Genomic DNA, 11,903 nt, shown 5'->3' with positions numbered 1-11,903 from the left:
CAGGTCAGCTTTGGTTTCGATCGACACATCTTTGACACACTGTACACGTGAGAAATTGTCACATGTCCTCTGAAATGAGTGTTAATGATTGACAAGATAGACAAGAACAACTAAACCTGAAGAAGTAGACGGGCACTACCAAACACTTGAGTTCAAGCTGTCAGCACTTTTACAAAATACAGTGAATAAGTGTTAACAGCGCTGCAAACCTCGTTAAAATGTACCACTTCTACCTTAAGAAAGATAAAAAGTAAGACATACAGCATCTCTTAGAAATGTAATGTTGCACATCGAACATTAACGTTACATCAAAGACCCCGGCTGTAAAAGTTGGAGACGTTTGAGGAGAAACCTTCTTGTTCTGAGCTCAGTATGAAGGAGTAACAGGATGAATGAATGCAGGCGTGTGTCCATGTGGAGAGTGAAGGACTCTCCTGTGAATGAAGCTTACCATCTTGGCTGTCTTCAGTGGGTTGTGCCTCCAATGACAAAGCTCTGCAGGCAGGTGAGTGGTTTATATAAGAGCGGTGACGCTGGGAGGAAGCAACCAACAAGGAAAGGGTTGTAAAGAAGAAGAAAAAGACCAATCGCACAGGTCGATATTTGACCCTAAATGGAACTCATTATTGTTCAGCTTCATGTTACAGGATGCCGGCGGTTTTGGATCGTCACTCAAAAGAATACGTATTAAGTGGCATTGTTTACGATTACAATTAAGTAATAATTTGGTTCACTCTGTCCTCAGAATGAACCACAGTCACTGGCTACTTATTGACTCACGTTGGTCAGTCGGTTACCTGCACTGCCTGTATATGATAAAGTAGATGCCTTGACTTCTGGGGGCCTATGTGACCATTTTTGATGGTGTTGCTGAGAAATATTCAATATATTTGAGACTGTTGACAGCTGACTTTTGAGAGAAGTGGCTGCTGTGTATTAGTTTGCATTTGGTTTGCCTCATTTTACACTGTGATATAATAACAATGAGTTAATTTGATGCCTATTTGGAAACTGGCTCAAAAGCACAATAAATATATATAATACATATATAAATACAAATGCAAAGAATAATTAAATTACGCGTTCCACATTTAAATATATGCAAACAAACTGGAACCAGGAAAAGGAGATGAAAGGGGAAAACACACAACCAAATCTTTTTTTTTTATTGCATGGCCGACATGTATTCACAGAAGAATTCTCTTTTTCACTTGCTGTACATGTGCATTTAATGGCACTTGTAAAAATATTAAGGTACTATACGCGTTTCCTCTTCTATTCAACTACAATTAGTCATTTCAGTACAGGTTGACGAAAGATGATTAATCAATTCATTTGTTGTTTATTTTCATTTGTGTGTCACACCTACATTTATTCAGAATAATCCTCATTTTCAAGTTAGTTAGTATGAATATGTCATAGCAGAGCGCGTGTGGGTGTCAGTGTCTGAAAGTAGGTCAGGATTTCACGGAGCAACCACGCTGACGTTCCGGACACGTCACCACAGTGGGCGTTACTTTGAGTAGTGTAGTCAATCTCCTGTCTCTATTCTATGGTGGGCGTGTCGTACATTCAGCGGCCAGAAACCCGAAGCAAACCAGAATAGAAAACTAAGTTAGCTTTGTCAGCTAGTTAGCAACTTCTGGTACGTCTTTAGTTCACAATGGATTTAAATATCTAGTTCGGCATTCGCATGTCGAAGAGTTTGAAAACGTAGTTGACGGCTATGGCGATTCATTGTTTTTAATGTGCTCCTCATTCTAAGAGGGTTTGGTTATGTTTGGTTAGCATAAGCTAGCTAGCTAGCTGTGGTAAACAACCCTTTAACTCTATGTGTCTTTGCTAATGGCTAAAGGCTAGCTAGCGTAGCCCAACGAATGAGATACGTTTGTTTATTTATTTTTTGTTTTGTTTTTCTCCCTCTATAGAAATGGCGTCGTTAACGGCGACAGAACCAGCGGCATCGTGCCCGAGTGCAATACCGGCGGTGGAGTCCATAGTGCCCGCTTGCATGTTTGCACCGGACCGGGGATGTGCCGACGATCCATCCGGCGCGGACGGTTCTGAAGACGGCGAGGGTGCAAACTGCGAGTCCGAGGATCATTTAGACTTAAGCAACAAGGTAGGCCTCACTGTGAATTAGTTTATATTAAAAACAAATATATAATGTTCCTCTATATGAAGAGAAATGCTGTGCGGTACTAACATAATATATAAATATATTAGTATATATTAATATATTATTAATTACATAGAATTAAATGTATTATATGTATATTTATACAATATTTACATATATATATAACTAATAATATATTAATTTTACGGCATATCTGTTGCCTGACAAGCCACACAAAGCACAGTTTGGACTGGCGTCAGAAAGTAATAATCAGAAAGAAAACGTCAGAAAGTAATAATAATAATAACTTATTAATATAGCACCTTTACAAAGTGCTTTGACAGACAAAGTAGCTAAAGTCAATTATAACAATAACAGAAAGTTCAGTGAGACAGTTGATATGATAAAAATAAACTAAGAAATGATATCAATATATATTTTGTAAAATCAACAAATAAAAATAGAACAGACGACATCACATAAACGTTTAACAGATTACTGAGTAAGTTGCACTACTAACGTATAACTGCGTCCAGCCGTTGGCTTTATCTACTGTACGTGCAAACTTTGCAGTCATTTGAATTTTCAAAACACAACTCTTTCAGAGCACATGGCCTACAAACAAAAGCCAGCCTTTGTTTTAAGGCCGTGTGCTTTACTGGTTGAAGACACACACATGAGACTTGTCTGTGTTGGCTCTTGCTAAGTCTGTCTCTGGTGTGACTCTGTTGTCCTCAGCTGGTTCTAGTGAGTCCATCCGGGCAACAGTACGATTCATTACTCCGGCACATGAGGCAGCAGATAGACGAGGGCTGTGGAGAGACCATCTACGTGGTCGGGATGGGTTCAGGTAAGAGTGACTACATGTAAGCATACGTCTGGTTCCATCGAACAGACATAATTCAATCTTCGTCTTTAGTTTAGTTTATTATTTACATGAGTGCGTGTCCAATGAATCCGTTGTAAGCTAGAAAGTCTTGCTTAAAGATGGAAGACTTGCTTTAAATCTCACTTAAAGTGTAGAGATTCAGAAGGACACATTTACTGTATGCAGTTGTAGTTATTTTGCTATCCGTCGATGCAGTGAGATGGATGGATTTGTTGTAAGTGGGTCACAGCTGAAAGCTTCCGGTGGTAGATTCAGAGGAGAAAGTGAAGTTATCCTAGAACAGCTCTGATCAGACCTGTACTGATGCTGCTGCACTGGCCTCAAGCTTTCATAAACGTATACATCAGCTGTTGTTGTTGCTTCTGCCATCACAGATGACCGCATTTCATGTCCAAAACAAATATTCTACGATGGGTCGCAGTGTTCATTTCATGAATGAGGCTGGAGGGATTTGTCCGTATATTTAATAAAAAGTCACCGTGTAGCCGTGGCCTGGTGTGTCCTCGCGTGTTTGCCGTTTGGTTTTCATTCTGAGCTCCTCGGCCACGAGCGCTTTTGTCTGCACTTATTTTTTGCCTGTTGCAGCAACGCGTGTGGCCTGTTTTGGTGGGTCGTGTGAAAGGGTGTCGGTTTCCCCCGCTGTCAGCACGGGGAATGTCAGTAGTTCACTAGTTCATGCCTGTCTGGCCTACTGGCCTGACTGTGGTTTCTGTTTGTTCAGCCTAATACAAGCCGTTCAGGTGTCCACTTAGTGGAATGCTGTTTACATTGAGAGAAGCAACAGTGAGCTCCTTCAACCACAGTAGCTGGTGTAACGAGTTAGGGCCCAGTTTAGGTTCCTTCACTGAGAAACACACACGTTGTAGTGTTTTAAAAACATACACCTCCTGTGTAGTAACCGCTGACAGTCTGCTGTTCTTGGATCGAGGCGTTTTGGCAGGCGTGTTGCTCACAGAAGAAGGTTTTCTCATCTCACTTGACACCCACAAGCCACCTGTTTATTTACTCTTTCTTTGACCACCGGCCTGTCATACAGCAGGTTACAAACATTCCCTTTACATCAGCCCTGACTATTACTCTCTTGCCCTCCTCGTCCATCCTGCTCCTCTCTGTTTAGACGGGGGCGACTACGGTCTGGATGAGAAGGACATGGAGGCGTCGGTGGCCACAGTGCGGTCGCTGTGTGAACAGATTGAGGCCGACCTGATCTTCCTGAGAGAGAGGATGGACGCTGGCGGGAGGATTCGGGACTACCTCATCCGCCGGCGTGTGGGCGAGGAGGATTTCCTGGAAGTCAGGTAACATTCAGAGGAAAAGTCTTATTTTAGTTTATAATTAGTACCTCAACCGTCGGCTGTGTGGGCTTGTTGTTTATTTTGATGTAGTTATTCTCCTGTGTTTATGCTGAGGATGCATGTTCATTTACACAAGAACAGGAACAGAGCGACAGACAATCAACAAGCTACAGTGTTGCATTTCAAGGGCTCTTTTAGCAGAAGTGTAATTGTTGTTATTAGTGTATAAATCACCTGAAACTAAGACTCATTGTGCTTCATTTAACTTTGAATGAGCCCTTTATATCCACAATAGGGAGCAGGTTCTCTTCACAGAGTCCGACATGTCGCACCGTCGTATTTCTACGGTAGCCCAGAGCGGACAAACCAAAGACTGCATCTAGAGAGAGACTTTCACGTTCTTGCTTTACCTGAAGGCCGCCGTAGTTCTCCGACACACCTGAGAATGGAGGAGTGGACCTTTTAAAGCCTTTACAGGCAGAGAGAGAGGATGTGTACCGGCTTCCCGTCACTGCGCTGATATAACAACATGTATTCTGTGACCTGCAGCCCTCACTCTTCACCTTCTCCTCCCTGTTGTCTCCAGAGTGGCGGTGGTAGGGAACGTGGACGCGGGGAAGAGCACGCTGCTGGGGGTTTTGACCCACGGTGAGCTGGACAATGGCAGAGGCTTTGCTCGCCAGAAGCTCTTTAGACACAAACATGAAATGGAGAGTGGCAGGACCAGCAGTGTGGGCAATGATATCCTGGGTTTTGACCAGGAGGGACAGGTGAGCTTCTGCCAACGCTCAGGACTTACAGCATGAGCCACGGCAAGTGCTAAATGAAGACAGTGACAGCTCCTCTCCTAAGACGTTACCATGCATCAAAAACATACGAAATATCGAGCTTTGTCGGTTCCCCAGTGTCATAGAGATGTGAGATGTGACACCACCGGTGCATCATTAGACTGTACTCTTGTTTTTGTTGCATGAGACCGGAACATAGATGTAGGTGTTGCATCTCACATTGTACAATATGCAAATGTTTATGGTGTTGGAGGGAAAACAGGGACTTTTACGCTGACAATCAAGGTTCACAGCCAAACTGACTTAATGTTCTATTGATTCAATATCAGCAGCAGAAACTGAGCTTTAGAAATCACAGAAATATATATATATAGACTCTGAACTGCTTTATTTCATCTTGTGTAAATCATGTGCTGTTGTCTGCGTCGGCTCCTCCAGGTGGTGAACAAGCCGGACAGCCACGGCGGCGGCCTCGACTGGACCAAAATCTGTGAGAAGTCCTCAAAGGTCATCACCTTCATCGACCTGGCCGGCCACGAGAAGTACCTCAAGACCACCGTGTTCGGCATGACGGGACACCTGCCGGACTTCTGCATGCTCATGGTGAGAGGGGGAGAGAGGGTCGGGGGAAGTGTCCTGTTGGTTCATCGTTTGTTCACCTTCTATTCCTGTTCCAGTGTCCTCTGCAAACCTAAAGCTTCGTTCATACACAGACGGAGAGCGAGCTTACCTTCATACAAACCCTGTACAGAAACAAGTCACGGATGAAATGTCTTGTTTAAAGCATCTAAAATCAAATTGTTCTTCTCTGTACATCACTGTTTTATTCAGTGAACTACGAGTGACAGTCACGTGATCGTGCTCCTCGCGCCACGCTTCAAATATTCAGAGGTGCACGACCAAGCACTGCGAGCACTTGCGGAGCCTTCTCGCCGGCCGTGATTACGTCATTTTCTGGCGTGTTTCTGTTCACTACTGATCATTAAAGACGACCCCGCTCTGTGTCCCTGCTCCTCCTCCTCTCTCCCGGCTCAGGTTGGCAGTAACGCCGGCATCGTCGGCATGACCAAAGAGCACCTGGGTCTGGCTCTGGCCCTGAATGTGCCCGTGTTTGTAGTGGTCACTAAGATAGACATGTGTCCAGCCAACATCCTGCAAGGTAAAGACACAAACCACTGTTCTACTCACACACCTGTTGGGGTTAGAACCCAGAAAGAAGCCGTGTATCTTTAAAGGTGCATTGTGTGACGCTTCACCTGCTCAAAGATTAGAGGTTCAGCGTGTTCCCTCTACTACAGGGTCCATGCAAGCAGAGCAGGAATACGCCAACCAAACAGCTGAATGGTTCTAATCTTCATGCGTAGGGTCGTCCTGCTGCATGTTCCAGCTTCTTTAGCTCAGTTAAAGCAAAGCCATCGTGTTATTATTTTGTCGTGTCAGCCGTTTATTGAGAACAACTCGTGTGATGAATGTTCTGTGGATTTGTCTGCAGAGACGCTAAAACTGTTGCAGAGGTTATTAAAGTCACCGGGCTGCAGGAAAATCCCCGTGCTGGTCCAGAACACGGACGACGTCATCGTCACAGCCTCCAACTTCAGCTCTGAGAGGTGAGAAGAAGAAGAAGAAAGATCCAAAGATGGATCTAAACGTCCCCGATGCTAGCGGCGCTTAAACACTTGGGCTTCAGCGCCGAGCTGTAGTTTCTGTTTTGTTGCCGTGTGTTTGTCTCGTAGTTACTTTTCTCTTCTCCTCTGACTCCCCCTCCCCCTCCCTCCCGGCAGGATGTGTCCAATTTTTCAAATCTCAAATGTGACGGGGGAGAACATGGAGCTGCTGAAGATGTTCCTCAACCTCCTCTCCTCCAGGACCAACTTCAACAACGATGAGCCGGCCGAGTTCCAGATAGACGACACGTACTCGGTGCCGGTACGAAGTAGAGACACACGGATGCTTTTTCTCTCTCGTCTTTTCTCTCTCCTGGCCTCGCCGGTGAGAGGCCGCTGAGGTCCTTTTCTGGAGTTTGGCTTAATCTCAAATGGGTTTGAAACGTTTAACACGTACCGATGCCAACGGAGAGTCTCTATAGAAGTGTGTGATTGGTGGTTCTCTCTCTACAGGGGGTGGGCACGGTAGTTTCAGGGACTACGTTACGCGGAATGATACGACTGAACGACACGCTGCTCTTGGGCCCGGACCCGCTGGGCACCTTCATCCCCATCGCAGTCAAATCCATCCACCGCAAGAGGATGCCCGTCAAAGAGGTCCGCGGGGGACAGACGGCGTCCTTCGCCCTCAAAAAGGTTGGCTGGGAATGATTTGGCTGAAGAACGTCTGTCAGAGAACGTTTGAATGCTTTTTTTAGACGACCGGGCACAAAGTTAAGTTGTGTTGTGAAGCTTTTTGGTGTAATATGCATATGAATTAGTTTCCTAGCTTTGAATGTATGCAGATCCCAACGTGTGTCTCTTCGCTCTGGATTTTGGTTCCACTACTTCATTGTTGTCTTCACCGGCTCCTGTCCGTGTCTCAGATCAAACGTTCGTCCATAAGGAAAGGCATGGTGATGGTTTCCCCAAAGCTGATGCCACAGGCCACCTGGGAGTTTGAGGCTGAGATTCTGGTGCTCCACCACCCCACCACCATATCCCCAAGATACCAGGCCATGGGTGAGTGTTCGCTCTCTGATATGCACCACTTTACGTAGCTCATGTGTGTCTCTGGCTCACCCGGGTCATTGCTCTCTCTCTCCGTCACACCAGTCCACTGTGGCAGCATCAGGCAGACGGCCACCATCCTGACCATGAACAAGGACTGCCTGCGGACGGGGGACAAGGCGGCGGTCCACTTCCGCTTCATCAAGACCCCCGAGTACCTGCACTGTGACCACAAGCTGGTGTTCAGGGAAGGACGCACCAAAGCTGTGGGCACCATCACCAAGGTACCGGTTCACAACTCACTGTATTCCACCGTCGATGTGACGGAGAGAAAACACGCTTCATTCATCCGCGCTTGTGATTTTCAGCTTCTCCAAGCAGTGAACACCCAGGCAGCGAAGGCCCAGCAGGCCAAGCTGCTGGCCAGTAAGAAGACCTTCAAAGAGGGCACGGCAGCCAATGAGGAGGCCGGATCGACGGCGCGGCCGCCGAGTCCCAACGCAGCACAGCTACCAGTGAGTACCTGCACGGTGTGTCGTACGTTACACGTGTTATGGCTGTCGATCAATTCATAAAAGGTACGTGATGACAGAACTGAGTACATAATGCAGGACACCTCCCTTTGATTCAGGGTTAGGGTTCCTGTCTTAAGGGCGCTGTTCTTCATTTAACTTATCATATTTAATGACATCATAATAATAAAGGACACTCTTTTGTAACACCGCTCCAATTTGGATCTTTTTCTGCAACAAACTGAACTTTGTTTGAATGTGAAGTCATTTAAAATGCTGCTCGCTTCCTTTTCTTCCTGCTTCTGAGTCTTTAAATGTGTCTGTTCATTTCTCCTTCACTGTCCCGTCTCTCACTGGTCCTGATCCGTCTGTTCACACCCCCCCCACCCCCATCAGATCCTGCTTTCAGCTCCCCTTCACAGTTGAAACTGTCCCCCCGCGTCACTCTTCTTCATTTCCCCCCCCTCCTCTCTTTTCTGCTCTGTGTGTTTGACTTTAACGCTTCTTTTCTACCGTGTCTCCTGCTCCTCCCTCTCTCCCTCTCTCCCCCCTCTCCCCCCTCTCCCCCCTCTCCCCCCTCTCCCTGCCTCGCTGCGTCAGACAGTGGCAGAGGAGGCGGCTCTGTGTAAAGACGGCAACAAAGAGAACAAGGTAAAGGTTCCTGCGCGGTCGTGACGGCTCCTCATCTTCAGAGCTCTGACGTTCCGAGAGGACGGGAACGTCTGCGTCAAAATACTGACATCAAATTCGAGATTATTATTTTCCACTTTCACTGAGTTCAATCTTTTTAACCTCAGTCAACACCAGCCCTGATCAGAACTACTTCATTATTATCTTTGCACAGGGAACCAGCTAACGTTGCATGTATTTGCCTACAAACATGAGAAAGGCTCATTCCAGTGGAAAATATGACTCGCACAGTATTTTGATGTGAGGTTGTTTTTGTAACTGATTTATAAATCCCATTTTCCCTTCCTGATACCGATAACGTTAACTTGAACTGAGTGTCGACTGGATACCAGTGTGTTAAAAACAACAGCTCATAATCCTCTAATGTCTCTTCATGTTGCTGTGAAAAGCAACATAAATTCCTCCCCCAGAGGAATAGGATGTCTTTACCTTCTTGACCGTCTAAGTTCAGACGAGTGAGACGTTCTGCCGCCGTCTTCAGCTTCTCCCCTGACGTCATGTGACGGCCGGCTCACTCTGTTGTTCCCGTCTTGTGTTGCAGCTCAAGTCGGGAGGCGGAGGACGGCGGCGAGGCGGTCAGCGGCATCGAGGGAAAGGTCTGAACGCGCCGACGATCTCCACAGCGGTGCCTGCAGGAGCAGCAGGGACCGCCTGAACACATCATCTCTGTTAGGGGGGGGGGCTGTGTGCAAAGACCGACTGCCCACGTTTCTTTAACATGAATCCATAATTCAACTATTTGCTTCCAGAAAGTGATGGATTTTCCACATTAAGTTAATTTAAATCTTTATTTGTGTAGGGTCTATTTGAGTTTTTTGCAGTTCTGAAATGAGTAGACTACCTTACACAACCGTTTTCTATTAGAAGAGAAACTTCCTTTTATAGCATTAAGCGTCGTCGTCGTGTCCCCCCCCCGGCCAGCAGAGGCATCAGTCACTTTCCCTGCCTGAACTTTGGACATAATATAATGTTTTGTTGTTGCTGCTGCTCGTTCTCTTTTCCTCATTCTTCACCCTAACCTGACTTTCATCAGTGCATCCTCTTCAGCCGGCGTTGTAGAGTTTTGCGGTCACACGAAGTTCTGTTCGGTAGAAAAGCTCCTCGTCATTGAGACGATAGTCCATTCATGGAATTGACGGTAATAATCAGGAGTGTCCGTGACGTGAAGCGAAACATTTAATGCATCGGGTTTGTTCGACGCTCGTTCGTAGCTCTGAAGCCGGGTTACTCTACCGTTCTGTAGGGCGGCAGCTGAAGTCATTGTCTGGAGATTTGCTTTCCCGGTGTTCTTAAAACATCTCGTCGTGGATAAAGAGTAAAGTCGCCTACTTAGTTTACCAGGAAATATCTCGACCCAGTCTGACCACTAAAAATCCAGAAGCTGACAATCTCATGCACAAATACATCCAGCGGTGGTGCTGCACACCTTAAATGTCAGAAAGCCAAGTGAGAACATATTTAATTCATAATAAAATGATGCAGATGTGACTCGAGTGCACATCATGGCTTCCTGCTCGACATAAATCAGAATGTGGCTGCAAACCAGATATTTTAAGGCTTCAAGGGGAAAAACTAAACGCGTGTCAGACACAGGAAGTGAATACTTTTCATGTGACCCGAGATAAAATCTCTTATATAAACTATGTCAATAATTTAAAGTTTCAACTCCAGTCGTGCATCGGCCAGATAAACCTTTTGACAGAAACTGTGTGATGTTTTTGTTGAGGGTATAAAACGTGGAAAAAGAAGCGGCGCAGAACACTCCCATTAAAATCAACAGCAGGATGGTCAGAGCAGCGGCCATTTTTATGTGCACCGTTGCCACTGTGATCGTTGTAGCGGGCTAACTTTTACATAAACTGAACTGTCTTAAGGCAGGTCGCGAACTTACGTTTGTCAGGTTTTGCAGTAACGACTAAAACAAGCAGTGGAGTAACGTTACGAAGCGTAGAGAATAAACGAGTGACAACTTTGTACGGCTCACTTTCTGTAGCCGGTGTAGCATGAAAGCGTCGTGGAATTAGCTAGCGTACAGCTGGCCAGTAAGCTAGCTAGCGTACAGCCGGCCAGTAAGCTAGCTAGCGTACAGCTGGCCAGTAAGCTAGCTAGCGTACAGCTGGCCAGTCAGCTAGCTAGTGTACAGCCGGCCAGTCAGCTAGCTAGCGTACAGCCGGCCAGTAAGCTACCTAGCGTACAGCCGGCCAGTAAGCTAGCTAGCGTACAGCCGGCCAGTAAGCTAGCTAGCGTACAGCCGGCCAGTAAGCTAGCTAGCGTACAGCCGGCCAGTAAGCTAGCTAGCGTACAGCCGGCCAGTAAGCTAGCTAGCGTACAGCCGGCCAGTAAGCTAGCTAGCCTACAGCCGGCCAGTAAGCTAGCCAGCGTAAAGCTGGCCAGTAAGCAAGCTAGCTAGCGTACAGCTGGCCAGTAAGATAGCTAGCCTACAGCTGGCCAGTAAGCTAGCTAGCGTGGTCATTTGCCATGCTGTAATGCTACACTGGTCACAGAAGATGAGACCGAAAAGCAGGCTGGAGTCTTAGAGGTCCTTCTGCTTCACTTCTCGCCGCTCCAGTGGACAAGCTAACTAGCTAGCTAGTTGAACACTCGATGCCCCAGTAGTGCATTCTGCTCCTATTCTATTTATATGGTCACGCAGTGTACAAGTTAACTTTTACGGTAACAGAAGTTTTTTGGGGATTTACAGTTTCAAGTTTTCTTCTTCAAAAGCCCCAATGTCCTCTCACACACATGCTGATTTCATGCTGGTCAGTCTGTTCTGAATTCCCCGTTTTATAAAGATCACAAACGTACTGAACTGCCACATTATTACACCTTTTGTTTTGACATGTTTTGTTTGTAAAAATACAGCGTTGTGCAGAGGAACTAAGGATGAGAATAATATGCCATTTAAATTTAAGTGGTGCCAGTTTGTTGTAAATCCTTTTAAATAAAGATGTTA

At 46.1% G+C, this 11,903-nt stretch overlaps 1 protein-coding gene across 2 annotated transcripts; it reads left to right on the top strand.

Moving 5' to 3' along the window:
• Positions 1 to 1,556: 1,556 nt before the first annotated feature.
• gtpbp1l (GTP binding protein 1, like) lies at positions 1,557 to 11,903 on the top strand. Of its 2 annotated transcripts, XM_079279530.1 has the most exons (15): positions 1,557 to 1,645; positions 1,929 to 2,122; positions 2,858 to 2,969; positions 4,126 to 4,306; positions 4,890 to 5,073; positions 5,530 to 5,694; positions 6,127 to 6,250; positions 6,584 to 6,698; positions 6,873 to 7,017; positions 7,209 to 7,391; positions 7,622 to 7,757; positions 7,851 to 8,029; positions 8,114 to 8,260; positions 8,858 to 8,908; positions 9,489 to 11,903. In XM_079279530.1, the coding sequence occupies exons 2-15, from the start codon at positions 1,931 to 1,933 to the stop codon at positions 9,600 to 9,602; spliced, it is 2,028 nt and encodes a 675-aa protein (XP_079135656.1). In that variant the 5' UTR covers positions 1,557 to 1,645; positions 1,929 to 1,930; the 3' UTR covers positions 9,603 to 11,903. The 2 variants fall into 2 exon arrangements, with proteins under 2 accessions (XP_079135656.1, XP_079135657.1); XM_079279531.1 differs by lacking the exon at positions 8,858 to 8,908.

Source organism: Melanostigma gelatinosum (genome assembly GCF_949748355.1).
Source record: "Melanostigma gelatinosum genome assembly, chromosome: 11".
NCBI classification, from domain to species: domain Eukaryota; kingdom Metazoa; phylum Chordata; class Actinopteri; order Perciformes; family Zoarcidae; genus Melanostigma; species Melanostigma gelatinosum.
The sequence above is the reverse complement of the archived record's forward strand: the minus strand, read 5'-3'. Positions and strand labels throughout refer to the sequence as shown.

What these genes read in the sequence shown, in the direction of transcription:
- gtpbp1l (XM_079279530.1), top strand. Translation starts at nt 1,931, where the DNA reads ATGGCGTCGTTAACGGCGACAGAACCAGCGGCATCGTGCCCGAGTGCA. An exon ending in GTTTTGACCAGGAGGGACAG is followed by an intron (nt 5,074 to 5,529) that starts GTGAGCTTCTGC and finishes CGGCTCCTCCAG; the next exon opens with GTGGTGAACAAGCCGGACAG. An exon ending in TCCAACTTCAGCTCTGAGAG is followed by an intron (nt 6,699 to 6,872) that starts GTGAGAAGAAGA and finishes CCCTCCCGGCAG; the next exon opens with GATGTGTCCAATTTTTCAAA.